The 19,923-nt window shown below is 42.3% G+C and overlaps 1 protein-coding gene across 1 annotated transcript in view; it reads left to right on the top strand.

Moving 5' to 3' along the window:
* nt5dc1 (5'-nucleotidase domain containing 1) overlaps positions 1-19,923 on the top strand; it is a 619,201-nt gene that overhangs the window by 440,414 nt on the left and 158,864 nt on the right. Inside the window, exon 7 of the mRNA XM_059981450.1 lies at positions 12,798-12,972. Within this exon, the coding sequence (XP_059837433.1) occupies positions 12,798-12,972 (175 nt within the window). The remainder of the gene's footprint in view (positions 1-12,797; positions 12,973-19,923) is intronic.

Raw genomic sequence — 19,923 nt, 5'->3', positions numbered from 1 at the left:
TCATTAGATCTCCACTGTGAACATTCCACTAATTAAAAGAAAAGATTCAAGACACACCAAATCTGTCACATACAAACCTCCCATCATTGCTGGAAGATCACTGATCAGGTGGGGCGGATGTCTGATGATAGAATACCGTGGCAAGCTGACTGACGGATAGAAAAGATACTCTACAGACTCTACGAAAAATTCAACATTGATACCACTGTGCGGGTGTGTGGCTGCATGGTAGCTGAATGCTGCTATGCACATAGCCTTCGTTGCTGCACAGCTGCAACAATATTTCTTCAATATAATGTTAATATATTTAGAAAATATGCTAATATAATTTTGAGATCTCAAGTTAATGCAATTGTAAAATACCCTGTAGTTACTTATGTGTTAATGAATATAATCCACAGATTTTATAAATAATACATGTACCACAACCTTTACTTTGAAATCTTTTATAGCTTCAACATATTTACACTGTCAGTGTTTTAAGTTACAACACTGTTACAAATTGCAACAATAAACACAGAAATGAAGTCAGTAGATTATTGCTAATAAACTGCCAGCCCACTGAATCCCAATGCCGTCCACACAAAAAAAATCATTTAAGTTTTCAGGCCATGTAACAATTTCCTGCACAGTGCAAGGGTTGCTCCGTGCAGCTGTACAAAAGAATTAGAGGGAATGTTGACTGATACATACGACTGGGGGAGAGAGCAGGGACTATACTGTTTGCTCATTCAGTGTGAGGAAGCCGGAACAGAGCAAGCAAAGAGGAAAGGAGAATCTTTCAAATCAGGAACTAGTGATGCTACCAGTATGGAAGGAACTTTGAAACCCAGATTGGTCTAATCAGCCATTTGTACACATTGCAACACTATAGACCTGATGATATGGGCTTACTTGAGAATGATTGATGCACAATAATGAGGTATGGGCATGATTATTCACAATTTCCCCTAAACAGAACTAAGTGAAAGCTTTATTTAAGTTCGAAGTTCAAAGTAATTTAGTTATCAAAGTACATATATGGCACCATATACAACCCTGAGGATTAATTTTCTTGTGGGCAACCACAGTCATTACTAGAATCACAAAGAATCCAAGAATGACTGACCCTAACCAATGTGCAACAGAAAACAAACTGTGTAACTACATAAAGAAAAAAGATAATAATAATAATAATAAATATCAAAGGCATGAGATGAAGAGTCATTGAAAGAGTTGTTGAAAGTGAGTCTGTAGGTGGTGAAATCAGTTCAGAGTTGAAGTACCTGAAGATAATATAGTTTTGATACTACATCCTGCAGATGGCTGGTGTCTTGTGGTGTTTCCTTTAAAATGAAGGAGGTGAGGTGCATTTAAATAAGCAATTTGGATATTTACAAAGGAAAGTTTTAGTTGTGAGAATATACGGGAAACTAGAGCAGTTTTAATTAGTGAAAAATTCATAGAGGAGATCTAATGGGAATTCAAAATTTTGGGGAGATTTGATCATGTGAATTTGGAAAAACTATTTCCACTAGCTTGTGTTGGTAACATGAAAAGCTACAATTTAAACCCATCACCAAAAAGAAGAAGAGGAATTTTTAAATGCTATTAATCATGCGGTCGGTTTTAAAGTACTGACCTCCACTTTAGGTTTTACGAATGCTGCATGACAACATCCCCATTTTGACTTCTTTTGCCATCGTGTCAGTTCAGTTGGATCACTTGCATCTACCAGGGAGGGTATCCTCAACGTGTTGAACTGCCAATCACATTTATCTAATTCATCAACTTGACTGAAAGCTGGAAGATAAAAGCATAGTTTTAGTGAAAATTTTACAAATTATTAAACAAATATCAACTTAAGTTAGAAGTTGAAATATCACAAACTACTCAAATGTGAAATAGTTATTTTAAAATGTCATATTTTAAAACAATTACAGTATTTGAATTAATAATAGTTGACATATATAAAATGTGTTGATTAGAACCATCATGTTTTGTGAGCAATAGTTACAATGTGTGCACTATGAAAAACCAGATTAGACCATATACCTTAAATTGTATTATTGTAGGAAATTTTACAGTGAAATCCATTCATATGTTCCTGAACTTTTGCTAAAATGCAGACAATGACTTCAGGGTTTCCATATTAAACTTCCCATATGTAAACATCAAAAAGGTAACAACAGTTTTGGAGTGTAATGTTCATAGTTCATAGTTCAAATTTGACAGTCATTCTGCCGTACATGAATACCCATGAATAAGGCAAATGCGATGTTAGCATTCTTTTCAAGAGGGCTAGAATATAGAAGTAGGGATATAATGTTGAGACTTTATTAAGGACTGGTGAGGCCTCACTTGGAGTATTGTGAACAGTTTTGGGCCCCGTATCTAAGAAAGGATGTGCTGACATTAGAGGGAGTTCAAAGGAGGTTCACAAAAATGATTCCAGGATTGAATGGCTTAGCATATTATGAGCATTTGATGGTTCTGGGCCAGTATTCACTAGAATTCCTTCATAAGTCTATGAATGTTGCAGGACCTGCAGTGAGCACTTGGGGGCAGCACTGGTTCCAGTGTCAACAGTGTTTCACACCGGCTCTGGTGGAGCACACTGACTCCAATGCCTGTCCTGGGTGGCTGTAAATAGGTGACACTGCAGCTTGAGAGCCAGTCCTCTCTATGAATGAGGCAACACAGCTCTGCCCGCCGTTTGCTAATGAATCAGTGAATCAAACTTCCAGCATTCCACATTAACAATGTCCAACGGGGTCATGTGATCACGAGAAAAGCGACTAACCCGATCTCCCACTGTTAGACTGCACACCACCTTCGCGCACCTTCCTCCATCGCCTGTCTGGTGCAGGCTGCAGCACAATCTGCACCAAGTCCAGCTCCTTCAGTTTCTCCACCAACAACCAGCCTGCTGATGGGGTAGATCTGCAGTACTTTTAAATTTTTAACGTCCAGGAGGGTCTTGCAAGCGTAGAAAATACATTAAAAAAGGACAGTAACACCTTAGGTTGACCCCCAAGATGCCGCTGCAACCAAGTGTGCTGCCATTTTAGAGGAAATCTATTGCCTCAAAATAAATGCATTGACTTTTTAGTTGTTCAAAATGTTCTGTCAAAGGTTGAATCTTGTTATGTATTATTTCAAATTTAAGGTTATCATTGGGACTATCTGGAATCTGCACAAAGTTGAGCTCTAGGTAAACCTGCACCAATGAGGAAAAACATACTTTTAGATCTAGAGAGGGAGGTTGACGCGGAGTTGCTCACAGCATTTAAGGAGTGTCAAGATGAACACTTGAATCCCTTAGGCAAAGGGGATAATGAATCAAATGCTGTGTGATGGCATTGGTACCAAATGATGCCCACTGTTCAGATTCAGATTCATTTATTTATCACACATACATCGAAACATACTGTGAAATGCGTCAATTGCATTAACAACTAATACAAGCTAATGATGTGCTGGGGACACCCCATTAATGTCAGTACACATACTGACACCAACATAACATGCCCACTGTGCTCGGCAGAACAACACAGAGCACAACAAACAACAAAGCAACAACAGCAAAATAAGTCACATTGTTGTGGAGAGTACAGACAGTCCATCAAACACAGGACAGACTGTCTCTGGCCCCCAACCTCCAATGGACTCGTGGGTTCGCAGATTTGCAGTCAAGGAGTCTTTGACTTCCCCAGTGGAGTCACAAACTCATGATTGTGGCTGTTGGGCCTCGACTTCCAGATCAACCCTTTGGGCTTCGGTCTTAGGTATCAACCTCAGGACTCGCTGATAGTGATGAATGAGGACCTCAAACTCCCAAATTCCAGGCCTCGAGCTCTAGACTTGCTGAATGTGAGGCTCGAACTCTTGCATACTTAGGGGGTCACCGTCAACCATGCATTCTGCCTGTACAGAACTATGATCTCTGAAACTCGCTGACAACTTGCTGCCTTGTGGGTTTGGTGGGGGAGGGGGGGTACTTGTCCTTGTCCTCACTATCCTTCTAGAGGAGTGGCACAGGAATCGCTGCTGGGTCCATTGTTGTTTGTCATCTGTGGTCAGCAATCTGGATCAGCAAACTTGCGGATGTCATGAGGATCGGTGATGTAGTGGACAGTGAGGAAAACCATCATGGCTTGCAGCGAGATTTGAAACAACTGTTAAAATGGCGCTGAAAATGGCAGATGGAGTTTAATGTAGACCCACCATGGTAGGTCCTACACAGTGAACTTACACAGCAAGGCATTGAGGAGAGTGGCACAACAGGGGGATCTGAGAATACAGGTCCATAATTCATTGAAAGTAAATTTATCACAGATGGACAGGGTCATAAAGAAACCTTTTGACACACTGATCTTCATAAAATTAATGTATTGAGTACAAGAAATGGGACGCTATCTTGAATTTGTATAAGACATTGGTGAGACCTGATTTAGAGTATTGTGTGCAGTTTTGGTCAGCTACTTACAGGAAAAATGTAAATAAAGTTGAAAAAATACAGGGAAAATTTACAAGGATGTTGTCATTTATGGAGGACCTGAGTTATGAGGAAAGATTGAATAGATTAGGATTTTATTCATTGGAACATGGAAAATTGAAAGGATATTTGATAGGGGTGTAGAAAGTAATGAGGAACATAGAAAGGGGAAATGCAAGCAGGCTTTTTCCACTGAGGTTGGGTGAGACTACAACCAGGTGTCATGGGTGAAGGGTGAAAAGTGAAAGGATTTAAGGAGAACATGAAGGGAAAGTTCGTCTCTCAGAGGGTTGTGAGAGTGTGGAATGAGCTGTCAGCAGAAGGGGTGCATGCAAGCTCAATTTCAATGTTTAAGAGAAGTTTGGATAGATACATGGATGGGAGGGGTATGGAGGACTATGGTCCCAGTGCAGGTCGATTGGAGTAGGCAGTTTAAATGGGTCAGCATGGACTAGATAAACCAAAGTACCTGTTTGCGTGCTGTACCTTTCTATGATTCTATGACTAGCCCATCATGCAACAAATATTCTTTGTCACATGTCCCTGTGACCAGCCTTCGAACGCAGTTGTGGTTTGGAGGCCTAGGCACTGGCCTGAGCTCTAACTCCCCCACATTCTTGTCCCTAAACCCCAACCTGACTCCAAACTCCCCTCTCTGGCCCCAAGACAGCATGGATTTGTTGGGCCGAGTGGCCTGGTTTCACGCTGTACTACTCTGTTTCCTGGCAACAAATCAGTGTATAATATTCAGCTCCAGAGGTACTCTGGTGAGATAGTATAAACCTGGTCTGGTGCATTGTCAGTGTTTGGTTGGTTGATCTTTCAATAGGTGTTCAGTGCTGGCAGGAATTGGCTGAAATTCCATTGACTCTCAGGGTAACAATAACTGCCAACAACTCACATCTGTGATTGCTAACCAGTGCTTCCTGCTGGAAAATATTTGTATGTCCAAGTGAACGTTGTTAAATAACCTCTTGAGAGAGGGCCAACTCACAGCATCAAAAAACACCTTTAAGAATGGTAGGAAGAATTGGATGTGATTTCTAAAGGACATGCTCTGTTCTTCCATGCCCCTTTGCTTCGGAACAGTATCGGAAAGGTTCAGAATCAGGATCAGGTTTATTATCACTGACATATGTCATGAGATTTGTTGTTCTGCAACAGCAGTACAGTGCAATACATAAAAAACTAAAAATTACAATAAGAAATATATTTTTAAAATTTAGTGCAAAAAGAGAGCAAAGCTAGTGAAGTAATGTTCATGGTTTAATATCATCGCCGGGGAGACTGATATATAGATAGATAGATGGATAGATAGATAGACAGATATTTTATTGGTCCCAAAGGAAATTACAGTGTCACGGTAGCGGTGAGTGGCGATAAGCTCCCGTTATCTATTAAATAATCCCAATGGTGTGCGTCTTAACCTCTGACAACCAAGTCTAGCTGCTGGACTTCACATGTGGTTTAGCTACAAAGCCTGGCAAAACTGTTTCTACTGACAGGAGACCGGGCAAAGGCAGGTTATTGGTGCCTTAAAACCAGTTGCTTCAGGCAGTTGGGGCTCGTCAGCCGTGGTTGGCAGCTCATCGAAGAGAAGGGAGACTCTGATCTTAAACATCCACTGCCTCACAGCTACTCCCACTCATGAGGAAGGTTTCAGGAGTGAACGCCGAGGAAAACTCCAGAGCTGGAGTATCTAAGGCAGATCTATGTTCATTTCATCTCCTGCAATAACACTGGTGCTAAACTGTGTCAGTCTCTGATGCTCTTTTGGATTCATCAGCTGCATGGGCAACAGCTTGGACTCCATATTGTATTGTCCTGGCTTGTGTATCATGTAGACAGATAGGACACAACATCCGTGTTCAACCTCGACCTCAGTGTTCACGGGTGGATTTATTGTCCATTTAGGAATCTGATGGTGGAGGGGAAGAAGCCGTTTCTAAAGTATTGAGTGTGGCTCTTCAGTCTCCTGTATCTCCTCCCTGATGGTGGTAATGAGAACAGAGCACTTCATGGGTTAACCATTTAGCCACTTAATTGAGGAAATGCTTCATCTCCTTTCAGGAGAAGAAGAAGAAAATAACATGGAGGAAAAAGATTTTAACATTGAGGAAAAGTGCTGAAGAAAAATAGATATAATATAAAGCTTTATTTGTGCTGACTATCTGTTTTAAAAATGTTTGTTAAACCTCCCTCATTATCAGAACCATATTAAGTGACTGCTTTGGAAAACAGTTTGAATACAAGCCAGATGAGTCACTTCAACATTTTAGAAAAATGAAAAAGCCACAGCCTGTGACAGATTGTGAGCCTAAATCACAACCAAATGTAGTCAATTATCTACAGAATTTAAAACTGTATTCACAGCCAAAACATAGATCAGGAATCTCCTGTCTCTATTGGTTTGTGGTGGGTTGTCCTGCCTAGGAATGCGTACGAGTCCAGCCCCCATATACAGTTGGAGCAGCATGGTAGCATAGTGGTTAGCACAATTCACAGTATCGGCGATTGAGGTTCAATTCCCACCGCTGCCCACAAACAATTTGTAAGTTCTTCCCATTTCCTCCAGGTGCTTCGGCTTCCTCCCACAATCCAAACCCGTATTTATCGGTATGTTAATCGGTCATTGTAAATTGTCCCATGATTAGGCTAGGATTAAAATCGGGGGACTGCTGAATGTCGCAGCTCGAATAGCTGGAAGGGCCTGTTCTGCGTTGTATCTCAATAAATAAATAATAGATATTCACCAACATTTCCTGGTTGCACTAACCAGTCTGTTTCCATATAACAACACACACAAAATGCTGGTGGAACACAGCAAGCCAGGCAGCATCTATAGGGAGAAGCGCTGTTGACATTTCTCCCTGTAGATGCTGCCTGGCCTGCTGTGTTCCACCAGCATTTTGTGTGTGTTGTTGTTTGAATTTCCAGCATCTACAGATTTCCACGTGTTTGCTGTTTCCATATAGTTATTTCTGTCTAATTGCATACAAGGTTTGTTGATGTATGAATTACATAGTTTTTGTTTTTGTTGTGCAGGCTGTAGAAACTATTTTGAATGTTGTCTTTATATGAGACCCGATGAAGAGTCTCGGCCTTTATGGTATATTTTCCTAAATTTGATCAAAGTAATGAAAATATTAAGTATTAACTTTTCAATGCAGGGGTAGTGGTAGAGACATTTAGTGACATTTAAGAGATTCTGAGGCACATAGATGAAAGAAAGAAAGAGGGCTGTGTGGATCAGGAGTAGATTGATCTTAAGGCCCTAGTTTGGCACTGACTAGATGGGCCAAAGGGCCTGTTTCTGTGCTGTATTTTTCTATGACTCTAAAAGGTACGTGGAGCATTTTGGCTGTCCATAATCACAGAGACAGGAGCACAAGTTCTCCAGCCAAGCCAGTGCAAACTCTTGACAGGTTAGTAGGCAGAGGGGGTGGTGTTGCCCTGTGTATAAGAAATAATATTAAATCATTAGAAAGGGATGACATAGGATTGGAATGTATAGAGCCTCTATGGGTTGAGTTAAGAAATTCCTAATGACAGTTGTATACAGGCCTCCAAACAGCAGCCAGGATGTGGATTTCAAATTACAGCAGGAGATAGAAAAGGTGTGTCAGAAGGGCAATGTCATGATAATCATTGGGGATTTTAACATAAAACTGGAATGGGAAAACCAGGCCAGTACTGGACCTCGAGAGCGAATTTGTAGAATGTCTAAGGGATGGCTTTTTAGAACAGCTTGTTGTTGAGCTCACTAAGGGATCAGCTGTGCTGGATTGGGTGTTGTCCAGTGATCCAGAGGTGATAAGAGAGCTTAAGGTTAAGAAACCCTTAGGGAACAGTGATCACAATATGATTGAGTTCACTTTGAAATTTGAGAAGAAGAAACTAAATTCCAATGTGTCGGTATTTCAGTGGAATAAAGGAAATTACAACGGCATGAGAGGGGAACTGGCCAAGGTTGACTGGAAAGGGACACTTGCAGGAAGGACAGCAGAGCAGCAATGGCTGGAGTGTCTGCGAAAAATGAGGGAAGTGCAAGACAGATACTTTCCAAACAAGAAGAAATTTTCAAATGGAAGAAGGACACTATCGTGGCTGACAAGTGAAATCAGAGCCAAAGTAAAAGCAAAAGAGAGGGCATACAAGGAAGTCAAAGCTAGTAGAAGACAGAGGATTGGGGAGCTTTTAAAAACTTGCGGAAGGAAACTAAAAAAGTCTTTAGGAAGAAAAAGATGAATTATGAAAGGAAGCTGGCGACTAATATCAAAGAAGATACCAAAAGCTTTTTTGAATATATAAAAAGAGAGTTGAGGGTAGATATAGGACCAATACAAAATGACGCTAGAGATATTGTAATGAGAGATGCAGAGATGGCAGAGGAACTGAATGCGTATTTTGCTTCAGTCTTCACAGTGGAAGAAATCTGCAGGATACCAGACATTTAAGAGTGTCAGGGAAGAGAAGTAAGTGCAGTGAAAATTGCGACTGAGGAGATGCCCAGGAAGCTTAATGGTCTGAGGGTGGATAAATCACCTGGACCTGATGGAATGCACCCTCGGGTTCTGAAGAAAGTAGCTGGAGAGATTGCAGAGGCATTACCAATGATCTTTCAAGAATCGATAGATTCTGGCAGTGTACCGGATGACTAGAAAATTGTAAATGTTACTCTGCTATTTCAAAAGGGTGGGAGGCAGCAGAAGGGAAACTATAGACCTGTTAGCCTGACAACATTGATTGGGAAATTGTTGGAATCAATTGTTAGGGATGAGATTCCTAAACACCGGGAAGCACATGGCAAGATAGGCCAAAACCAGCATGGTTCCCTGAAAGGCAAATCCTGCCTGACCAACCTACTGCAATTTTTTGAGGAAATGACATGTAGGATAGACAAAGGAGATGCAGTGAATGTGGTATACTTGGATTTTCAGAAGTCCTTTGACAAGGTGCCGCACATGAGGCTGCTTAGCAAGATAAGAGCCCGTGAAATTACAGGGGAGTTACTAGCATGGGTGGTAAATTGGCTGATCAGCAGAAAACAGAGAGTAGGAATAAAGGGATCCTATTCTGGCTGGCTGCTGGTTACCAGTGGAGTTCCACAGGGATCGGTGTTGGGGCCACTGCTTTTTATAATGTATGTCAATGATTTGGACTATGGGATTAACGGATTTGTGGCTAAATTTGCTGATAATCCAAAGATAGGTGGAGGAGTGGATAGTGTTGTGAAAACAGAGAGCCTGCAGAGAGACTTAGATAGTTTAGGGGAAAGGGCAAATAAATGGAAAATGAAATACAATGTTGGAAAGTGCATAGTCATGCACTTTGGTGGAAGAAATAAATGGGCAGACTATCATTTAGATGGGGAGAGAATTCAAAAGGGAGAGATGCAAAGGGACTTGGGAGTCCTTGAGCAAAATACCCTAAACATTAACCTCCAGGTTGAGTCAGTTGTGAAGGCAAATGTAATGTTGGCATTCATTTCTAGAGGTATAGAATATGAGGACAGGGATGTGATATTGAAGCTCTATAAGGCACTCGTGAGACCACACTTGGAGTATTGTGTGCAGTTTTGGGCTCCTTATTTTAGAAAGGGTATACTGACATTGGGAAAGAGTTCAGAGAATATTCACAAGAATTACTTCAGGAATGAAGGTGTTACCGTGTGAGGAACGTCTGGCAGCTGTTAGGCTGTATTTGCTGGAGTTCAGGAGAATGAAGGGGAATCACATAGAAACATTCCAAATGTTAAAATGCCTGAACAGATTAGATATAGTAAAGTTATTTCCCACAATAGGGGAGTCTAGGACAAGAAGGCATGACTTCAGGATTGAAGGACGTCCATTTAGAACAGAGATGTAGAGAAATTACTTTAGTTGGAGGGTGGTAAATCTGTGGAATTTGTTGCTATGAGCAGCTGTGGAGGCCAAGACATTGGGTGCATTTAAGACAGAGATAGACAGGTTCTTGATTAGCCAGGGCATCAAAGAGTATAGGCAGAAGGCAGGGCAGTGGGGATGACTGGAAGAATTGGATCAGCCCACGATTGGTGGAACAGACTTGATGGGCCGAATGGCCTACTTCTGCTCCTATATCTTATGGTCTAAACTCTACATCACCTGACTAGAAATGGTATGCAAAGGAGCACATATTTCATGATCATGAGCAGGAATGTTTAATTTTCAGGTGAGCTGTGAAAATTCATCATTTCTTTCTGTACAGTTGCTTGGAAATAAACAACAGTGCCTCTTTCACCTCAGACAGTTAAAGAAGTTTGTTATGGGTCCGCCAAGTCCTAAGAACTTTCTACAGAGGCACAATTGAGAACATCCTGACTAACTGAATCACTGCTTTGTATGGGAACTCTACTTACCTCAATCATAGGGCTCTTCAGAGAGTGGAGTTGACAGCCCAGCGCATCTGTAGTTGTGAACTTCCTACTATTCAGGACATTTACAAAGACAGGTGTGTAAAAAGGGCCCAAAGGATCGTTAGTGACCCGAGTCACTCCAACCACAAACTATTCCAGCTGCTACCATCTGGGAAGTGGTACTGCAGCATAGAAGCCAGGACCAACAGGTTCTGACACAGCTTCTTCCACCAGGCCACCAGACTGCTTAATTCATGCTGACAGAACTGTATTTCTATGTTATATTGACTGTTCATATTTAAACATCTTGTTTCTGTCCTGTTGTACATACTATTTATTATAAATTACTATAAATTGCATATTGCACATCTAAGGTTTTTACTCCTCATGTATATGAAGGATGTAGGTAATAAAGTCAATTCAATTCAATTCAAATCAGTAACAAGCCCCTTTCCTTAAGACCATAGGAGCAGAATTAGACCATTCAGCCCAAGCTCATTGCTTTTGCTCCACCATTCGATCATGGCTGATTGATTTTCCCTCTCAGACCCATTCTCCTGCCTTCCCTCCATAACCTTTGACACCCTGACTAATGAAGAACCGATCAACCTTTGCTTTAAATATACCCACTGACCCGGCCTGCGCAGCTGCCTGTAGCAATTACCACCCTCTAGCTAAAGTAGCAGACCCAACACCAACCCCAGCAGGACACTACTAGTCACCAACAATCAACCAGAAAGGCCCCCTTTATTCCCACTTGTTGCTTCTACCAATCAGCCAATCTTCCACCCATGCTAATATCTTTCCTGTGATACCATGGGCCTTTACTAGCCTCAATTGTAGCATCTTATCAGTAGACTTAAGAAAATCCAAGAAATTAACATCCTCTGCTTGTCCTTTGTCTCAACGTATCCCAAAAGATCTGTCAGGCAAGATTATTCCTTAAGGAAACCTTGTTGACTTCTTTATTGTCTCTCTTCATGAAATCACATTCATCTAGAAGATATAGCCTTTGACATTAAAGTTCAGAGTTCAAAGGTAAACGTGTTATCAAAGTACATCTGTGTCACCATATGCTATCCTGAGTTCTTTTTTTTGCAAGCAATTACAGTAGAACAAAGAAATACGATAGAATCAATGAAAAACTGCACACGTCAAAGACAATCAATGTGCTAAAAAAATAAGTGTCAATACAAGGAAAAAACAATATAATAATAATAAAGAAATAAACAACAAATATTGAGAACATCAGTTCCTTGAAAGTGAATCTATAGGTTGTTGAATCTGTTCCAAGTTGGGTTGAGTGGAGTTATCCCCTGTGGTTCAAAAGCCTGATAGCTGAGGGGTAACAACTATTGCTGAACCTCGGGGTGACGTCCTGAGGCTCCTGTTGTGGCCGCAGTGAGAGTGTGCATGGCCTGGATTGTGGGGGTTCTTGATGGTGGGAGGCTGCTTGTAGATGTGCTCGATGATGCAGAGGGCTTTACCCGTGGTGGATTGGGCTGTATCCATAACTTTTTGTTTGATTTTCCGTTCAAGGGCATTGGTGTTTGCACGTCAGGCCGTGATGGAGCCAGTCAATGTGCTCTCCACTGCGCATCTATAGAAGTTTGTTGAAGTTTTAGGTGTCTTTCTGAATCTTCCCAAACTTCTGAGAAAGTAGATGTCTTATACCCATAACCCTGATGAGCATGGTTGCTTGTTGATATCCTCAGCTGAATATTATAGATGCTGACGGCGTACTAACAATGAAATATTACAGTCACACTGTAATATAAGAAAACTTACAGAGTTAATTTTGTGACTCTGGGTAGAAAGTATATTTGACATGCCAGATATCAAATATGTTTAGAGAGTTCAATGTGCCAGTTAAGATAGTAATTTGAACATCATTGCAATGAATCATTTAATAATGGCTGTAATCTGTCTTTTCTATTAAAACAGAAGATTCTGGAATATATTTTCCATCGGTGAAAAAGAATCCAGAAAAATATTTACTCCGTTGCTCAGAATCAGTGAAAGATTGGCTGAGGAGACTGAAAAACGCTGGGAAAGTGTTGCTGTTGATCACCAGCTCGCACAGTGACTACTGCAGACTGCTCTGTGAGCACATTCTAGGGTGAGTACAGAAACCCAACATAGCCTAATGGCAAAGGACAACTTACTCAAATTACGTTTATTGTCAAAGTGTGTGTACCAGATACAACCTTGAGATTCATCTCCTTACAGGCAGCCACTAAACAAAGAAACACAAAAGAATCTACGAAGAACCTCATATAGCAAAGACCGTCAAAAGTCCAATGTGTGCAAAAAACAAGTTGTGTGAACAACTAAAACAGTAAATAAATACCACACAGAACATAAACTGTAGAGTCCCTGAAAATGAGTCCACAGTTACTGAGACGCGTGCCGATAGCCGCAGAGTCAGTTTAATGCTGAGCCGCGTAAAGCCTCACGGAGGGAGCTGAACATCGATTTGTATGTACTTCACCCTTGGCCTCGATTAACCTTTGTAATCTAGCTCCGTGCTTAAATCTGTTACTTGATTTACTTTTCCTTGTAGATCACTAAGCACTCCCTTCTTCATATTCCATTTTGTGGATGTTGCTATTGAATACTTCACACATTTGCTTCTGCAGAGATCTCCAGATTTGATTCTCCTCTCCCCTGCTTATAACTTCGGTACAGGATTGTGACCCTGTCATCTTACAATACAGTAAACATAAACAGGAGTGGATAGTTGAGCATACTAAACTAATGTGCTGAATTTTGATGAAGTTGTATCTTCTTTATCATCCACCAGTGATCCATTGAACTCATCCCACCGTGCAGCCATACAGTTCAAGATGAGTCTAATTCAGGATGTGTTATGGCTAAAATTTGCAGGGCAATTAATATTCAGATTAATTTATTTATTATGGGGAAGCATGCAGCGAAATGTGTCGCTTGTATTAACAAGCAGGACAGCTTAAAGATGTGAACATAATAAGCAACGAAACAGCAACAGTAAAACAAGCCTCTTTCCTCCCTCTCACACACCATCCACACACTCTTCCCTCACTCCCTCACTCCCTCCCTCCCACACACCATCCACACAGACCCTCTTCCCTCCCTCACTCCCTCGCTCCCACACACCATCCACACAGACACTCTTCCCTCCCTCACTCACACCCACACACCATCCACACACCCTCCTCCCTCACTCCCTCGCTCCCACACACCATCCACACAGACACTCTTCCAAACCCAGGACACTCCTTTGGGCTCCCAGCACTGACTAATTGTCTTTGTACTTAACCTCCAACAACATAGTCAATAATGGAATTTTCATTACAATTTCTTTATTTCTGTTCCTTTTACATTAAAAAAGACTTTTAAATTATGAAATAAAATGCCATGCTTTGAGTAGAACTTTACAACCTACAACTTTGCAGCCAATGTTGATACCAGAAAGTACTCTGCAAATGCTGGGGCTAAAGCAACGCGCACAACACGCTGGAGGAACTCAGCAGGTCGGGCAGCATCCGTGGAATTGAACAGTCAATGTTTCGGGCTGAGACCCTTCGTCAGGACTGAAGAGGGAGGGGGCAGAGGCCCTATAAAGAAGGTGGGGGAGGGTGGGAAGGAGAAGGCTGGTAGGTGATAGGTGAAAAACCAGTAATGGGAAAATCAAGGGGTGGGGGAGGGGAAGCAGGGAGGGGATAGGCAGGAAAGGTGATGAAGGAATGTAAGGGGAAAGCACTATGGGTAGTAGAAGGAGACAGAACCATAAGGGAGGTGATAGGCAGCTGGAGGAGGAAGCAGAGTGAAACTAGGATGGGGAAAGGGAGGGTGAGGGAGTTACCGGAAGTTGGAGAATTCAATGTTCATGCCAAGGGGCTGGAAACTACCAAGGCAGTATATGAGTTGTTGTTTCTCCAACCTGAGTTTGGCCTCATCATGGCAGTAGAGGAGGCCATGTATGGACATATCCAGATAGGAATGTGAAGCAGAGTTGAAGTGGGTGGCAACCAGGAGACCCTGTCTAATGTGGCGGGCGGAGCGGAGGTGCTCGACGAAGTGGTCCCCCAATCTGCGTTGGGTCTCACTGATGTAGAGGATGCCGCACCGGGAGCTCTCACCGGCATCTCCTCCATTTCCTGCACTTCAGCCCTCACCCCATCCTCCCGTCACCACAACAGGGACAGAGTTCCCCTTGTCCTCATCTACCGCCCCACCAGCCTCCGGATCCAGTACATTATCCTCCACAATTTCCGCCACCTTCAACTGGACCCCACCACTAAGCACATCTTTCCCTCTCTACCCCTCTCCGCTTTCTGCAGGGATCATTCCCTCCATGACACCCTGGTCCACACGTCCCTCCTCACAGATCTCCCACCTGGCACTTACCCCTGCAAGTGTAAGTGCTACACCTATCCATACACCTCCTCTCTTACCACCATTCAGGGCCCCAAACAGACCTTCCAGGTGAGGCAACACTTCACTTGTGAGTCTGTTGGGGTCATCTATTGCATCCGGTGCTCTCAGTGCGGCCTCCTCCACATCGGTGAGACCCGATGCAAATTGGGGGACTGCTTTGTCGAGCACCTCCACTCCGAACGCCTCAACAGACAGGATCTCCCGGTTGCCACCCACTTCAACTCTGCTTCACATTCCCATTCGAATATGTCCATACACGGCCTCCTCTACTGCCATGATGAGGCCAAACTCAGGTTGGAGGAGCAACACCTCATATACCATCTGGGTAGTCTCCAGCCCCTTGGCATGAACATTGAATTCTCCAGCTTCCGGTAATCCCATCTCAGTTTCACTCTGCTTCCTCCTCCAGCTGCCTATCACCTCCCTCATGCTTCTGCCTCCTTCTACTACCCATAGTTCTTTCCCCTTACATTGCTTCTTCACCTTTCCTGCCTATCCCCTCCCTGTTTCCCCTCTCCCACACCTTGATCTTTCCCCTTACTGGTTTTTTACCTGACACCTACCAGCCTTCTCCTTCCCACCGTCCCCCACCTTCTTTACAGGGCCCTTGCCCCCCTCCCTCTTCAGTCCTGAGGAAGGGTCTCATCCCGAAACGTTGACTGTTCGTTTCCACAGATGCTGCCCAACCTGCTGAGTTCCTCCAGCGTGTTGTGAATGTTGATAACAGTATCCCCACTTCCACACTTGAAGTTATCTTGTTATTTCCAACTATTCCATATGGCATTCATCAAGAAAATAACTAAGAAAAGCTATAAGATAATTTTAAAATTGGAATTATTCAGAGGTTAATATCATTTTCCTGTTTCAAATCAGACTCTCACTCAATGTTGCCCAGACACCAAATTTGATTGCTTCTGGCAAGCAGTTGTTTCATATCACATCAGTGTAGCTGATGTTTTTGAAAAATAACAAACCTTTGACTTCAATCACTTTCCCAGATGACATGAGCTATTAACCAGCTATCAGCCAGTTTTTAGGAAGTAGTTCCTCACAGGTCTGTGCTTAATTGTCATTCAGAGAAGTTGCAAGAATTCTTAGTGTGGGAACACAGCCAGTTTTTAGGAAGTAGTTCCTCACAGGTCTGTGCTTAATTGTCATTCAGAGAAGTTGCAAGAATTCTTAGTGTAGGAACAATCATTATCACGCTGGGCCGATATGAGCACCACTGTAGGATAGCATGGTGCTACTCCAGCTTGGGGTATCGAGTTTCAAGTTCAATTCTTGCATCGTCTGCAAGAGATTTGTATGGTCTTCCTGTGAGTGCGTGTGTTTTCTCCGATTTCCTCCCGCAGTACAAAGACAAAGGTTATATGTTAATTGGTCATTGTAAATTGTCCTGTGATTCGGTTTGGGCTAAATAGGTGAGTTTCTGAGCAGTGTGTCTCATTGGGTCAGAAAGGTCTGTCCCACGTTGTATGTCTCAATAGATAACTGTTTAGAATGAATCCGGAGCACCCGGAGGAAACCCACATGGTCACGGGGAGAACATACAAACTCCTCACAGACAGCAGTGGGAATTGAACCCAAAAACACACACTAAATCCTTCTATTCCTCAGTGTGGCATCTTACATCTTCTCACTTGCCTATCGCCTCCCCCCGGGTCCCCTCTTTCCCTTTCTCTGATGGTCCACTCTCTTCCCCGTCACATTCCCTCCTCTCCAACCCTTTATCTTTCCCACCTACCTGGCTTCACTTATGACTTTCTAGCTATCCTCCTTCCCCTTCCCCCACCTTTTTAGTCTGGTCTCTTTTCCCCTTTCCGTTTGTGAAAAAAGGGTCTCAGCTGAAACGTTGACTGTTTGTGCTTTTCCATAGATGCTGCCTGACCTTTTCAGCGTTTTGTGTGTGTTGTTAAATGTTGGAGATCAGGCCAGAAGTATGGGGTGTAATAAACAGTTGACATTTCAGGCTGAGAGCCTTCTTCAGGGTCCTGATACAGTATATTCCCTTATACAATAGTAATTTCTGCCATGTTTTTCCCCAATTTCCTGTCATAAATTTGCTGGATGATTGGCAGAGTCCCAGGAGAAATGATGTAAATGACGAACCATACCATTTTTCAAATGCTTTCCTGTTCTGCACCTGTGGTACTGTGGAAATTTATTCTGATATTTGTAATGTAGTTGGACAGATTACAGCATTTCCCCGGGGTTTCTGCCAGTCTTCCACAAAATTGTATTAAGTGAGCAAATGAATCATTAAGATATTGCTGTTTATGAATGAATGCTTAGAAAAGTTTCTTTTCGTGGAAATCATCTTTTGTTTCAGGATTATACTTTTCATTGCAATACTTGTCTTTATTCCTTGTGACCCACTAAACAAATCAATTTGCAAAGCCTTTGTTTAAAGGTTTGTCTCCTTTCAGTACACTAATTTCCATCCTTGAGCTGTAAATCCGTCACATGCATGTCCAGTGAAACTTGTCAGTTTCTGTTTCTGCTGTGTGCCTCCTGAAGGGGGATATCGCATTGTATTGCAATGAGTAATGTATGGAACAGGAGTGATTTCAGCGAAATGTCGATGATGTGAAGTGCAGATGTTTCACAGCCATCGCAGTTATTACAGCCAAAGTTGAATGATCTGCTTTCATTGGTAAGAATTTTGGATACTCAGCCAATGGGGATCAAGTGATTGCATTCATGAACAATGCATACCGTGTAGGATGTGGCCCATTAATTCATCCTGCCTGTTTTTAACATAATTCACCATTCTAGTATTACAGTACATCTAGTCATTATTGATTGTGCAATCTAATTGTAACGTGAACAAAGCCACGGGAAAGACACTGAAGCTAGTGGATACAGGAGTGTCTTACTCAACAACAATGAGCAGCATGCATCATATTGAGACATTCTTGGAGGAAGAGGCCTCATGACCCAATATTGCATACCATTTTTATATGCTAAAGATCAAAGGGAATAGCAGGACAATTCTATAGTTACAATGTATCTACAATGCTTTCTTTGAATTACAGATCATTTTCAAACACCTCATCTTTGCACCCACACTCCAAAATGCCCAAAATGACCGTTAATCTCCTCCGACACAGGGCCACATTCATGCATATGCAGACATTTGAGGTCGAAGTGGAGTGTTTCTTTGCTTGCGATTGACCCTCAACCTGCAGCTCCAGGAAGCCCATTGTTCTGAGCTACGTTTTAAATTCAATCTGCATCCATATTCAAATCTGAAGACTGGCTGCTGTTGAATTTAATATTTGTTATATACCCTAGCTAATGAATACAGCCTAACACTAGTCACGATTCATTGTTCCATTTTCAAGAAGAGCTAAATTACACCTGAAAACCCAACAATATCCGCTCACATTGGCTTCACACAGCTAGAGCTATATATGCATGTGTGATAAGTACTAGTTTTGCCAAAAATGTCCATGCGCCAAAACTGAATTTAAAAAGGAGCATTACATACGAGCTTTTGAATGTATGCACAAGAGACTGCAGATGCTGACATTCTGAGTAACAAGCAATTTGCTGAAGGAACTCAGTGGGTTGAGCAGCATCTGTGAGCAAAAAGGAATTGTCAGGATCTGCCCCCTCCCAACCAGTCTCAGTCCTGATATAGAGATTCAAAGTAAATTTATTATTGAAGTACATATATGTCACCATATACTGCCCCAAGGTTCATTTTCTTGCAGACATTCACAGTAGTGAATGGTGGTGGGGTGGAGATACATCTCTACCAAAGGAAGTATAAAAGGCACCCCTTTCCTCTGCTAGCCTCAGGCAAGGAGTAGCTGCTGCTTAACCCACCCGATCAGGGTCACGTGAAGCCGTGGGAGCAGGTGTGGATGGTCATATGAGCAGCTGGTGCAGATCACAAGTCCTGGGTGTGAGACCACTGATGCCAGGCAGACAATCTCTGAAGAGTATTGACAATGGCTGTGGTCACTTGCTTTGTAAAGATACTGGTCAGAAGAAGGCAATGGCAAACCACTTCTGTAGAAAAATTTGCCAAGAATAATCATGGTCATGGAAAGACCATGATCACCCACATCATAAGGCATGGCACATAATGATGATTCACAGTAGAACTAAGAACTATAATAGAATCACAAAACTACACATAAACAAAAACTGACACAGAGTGGCAGTAGTGAGGGCCGGGAGGGTGGGGTCCTTGATGACTAATACTGCTTTCTTATGGCAGTGCTCCTTGTATCGGTGCTCAATGGTGGGGAGGGCTGTGCCAGTGAAGGACTGGGCTGTAACCGCTACGTTTGTTTCCACCCAAATGCCAGCAAGTTTTTGAATGTGCTGACTGTTGCCTATACAGAAATGGGTGTAGATTTCCTGTAAAGTAACCAAATCATTGCATGTGAAGCCAATTGTTGACCCGCTCTATGTCATCCGTAATCCTTTGAGAGAAGAAAAACTGCCTGCCACCTGAGTTAGTTCTCACCTTGGATCAATTATAGCTGTGATTTCTAGAGCTTTATTATCTGCTCAGTTGAAATGATTGATTTATGGATCTAATCCCAACCCTTTTTATGTAATATAAAGCTCAAATACTCCAAACTCAGATAGCAATTTAAAACCAGAAAACTGTAAGACCATAAGATACAGGAGCAGA

This window comes from Hypanus sabinus, chromosome 10 (genome assembly GCF_030144855.1).
Source record: "Hypanus sabinus isolate sHypSab1 chromosome 10, sHypSab1.hap1, whole genome shotgun sequence".
NCBI classification, from domain to species: domain Eukaryota; kingdom Metazoa; phylum Chordata; class Chondrichthyes; order Myliobatiformes; family Dasyatidae; genus Hypanus; species Hypanus sabinus.
Note: the sequence above shows the minus strand (reverse complement) of the source record. Positions and strands in the feature narration are given on the sequence as shown.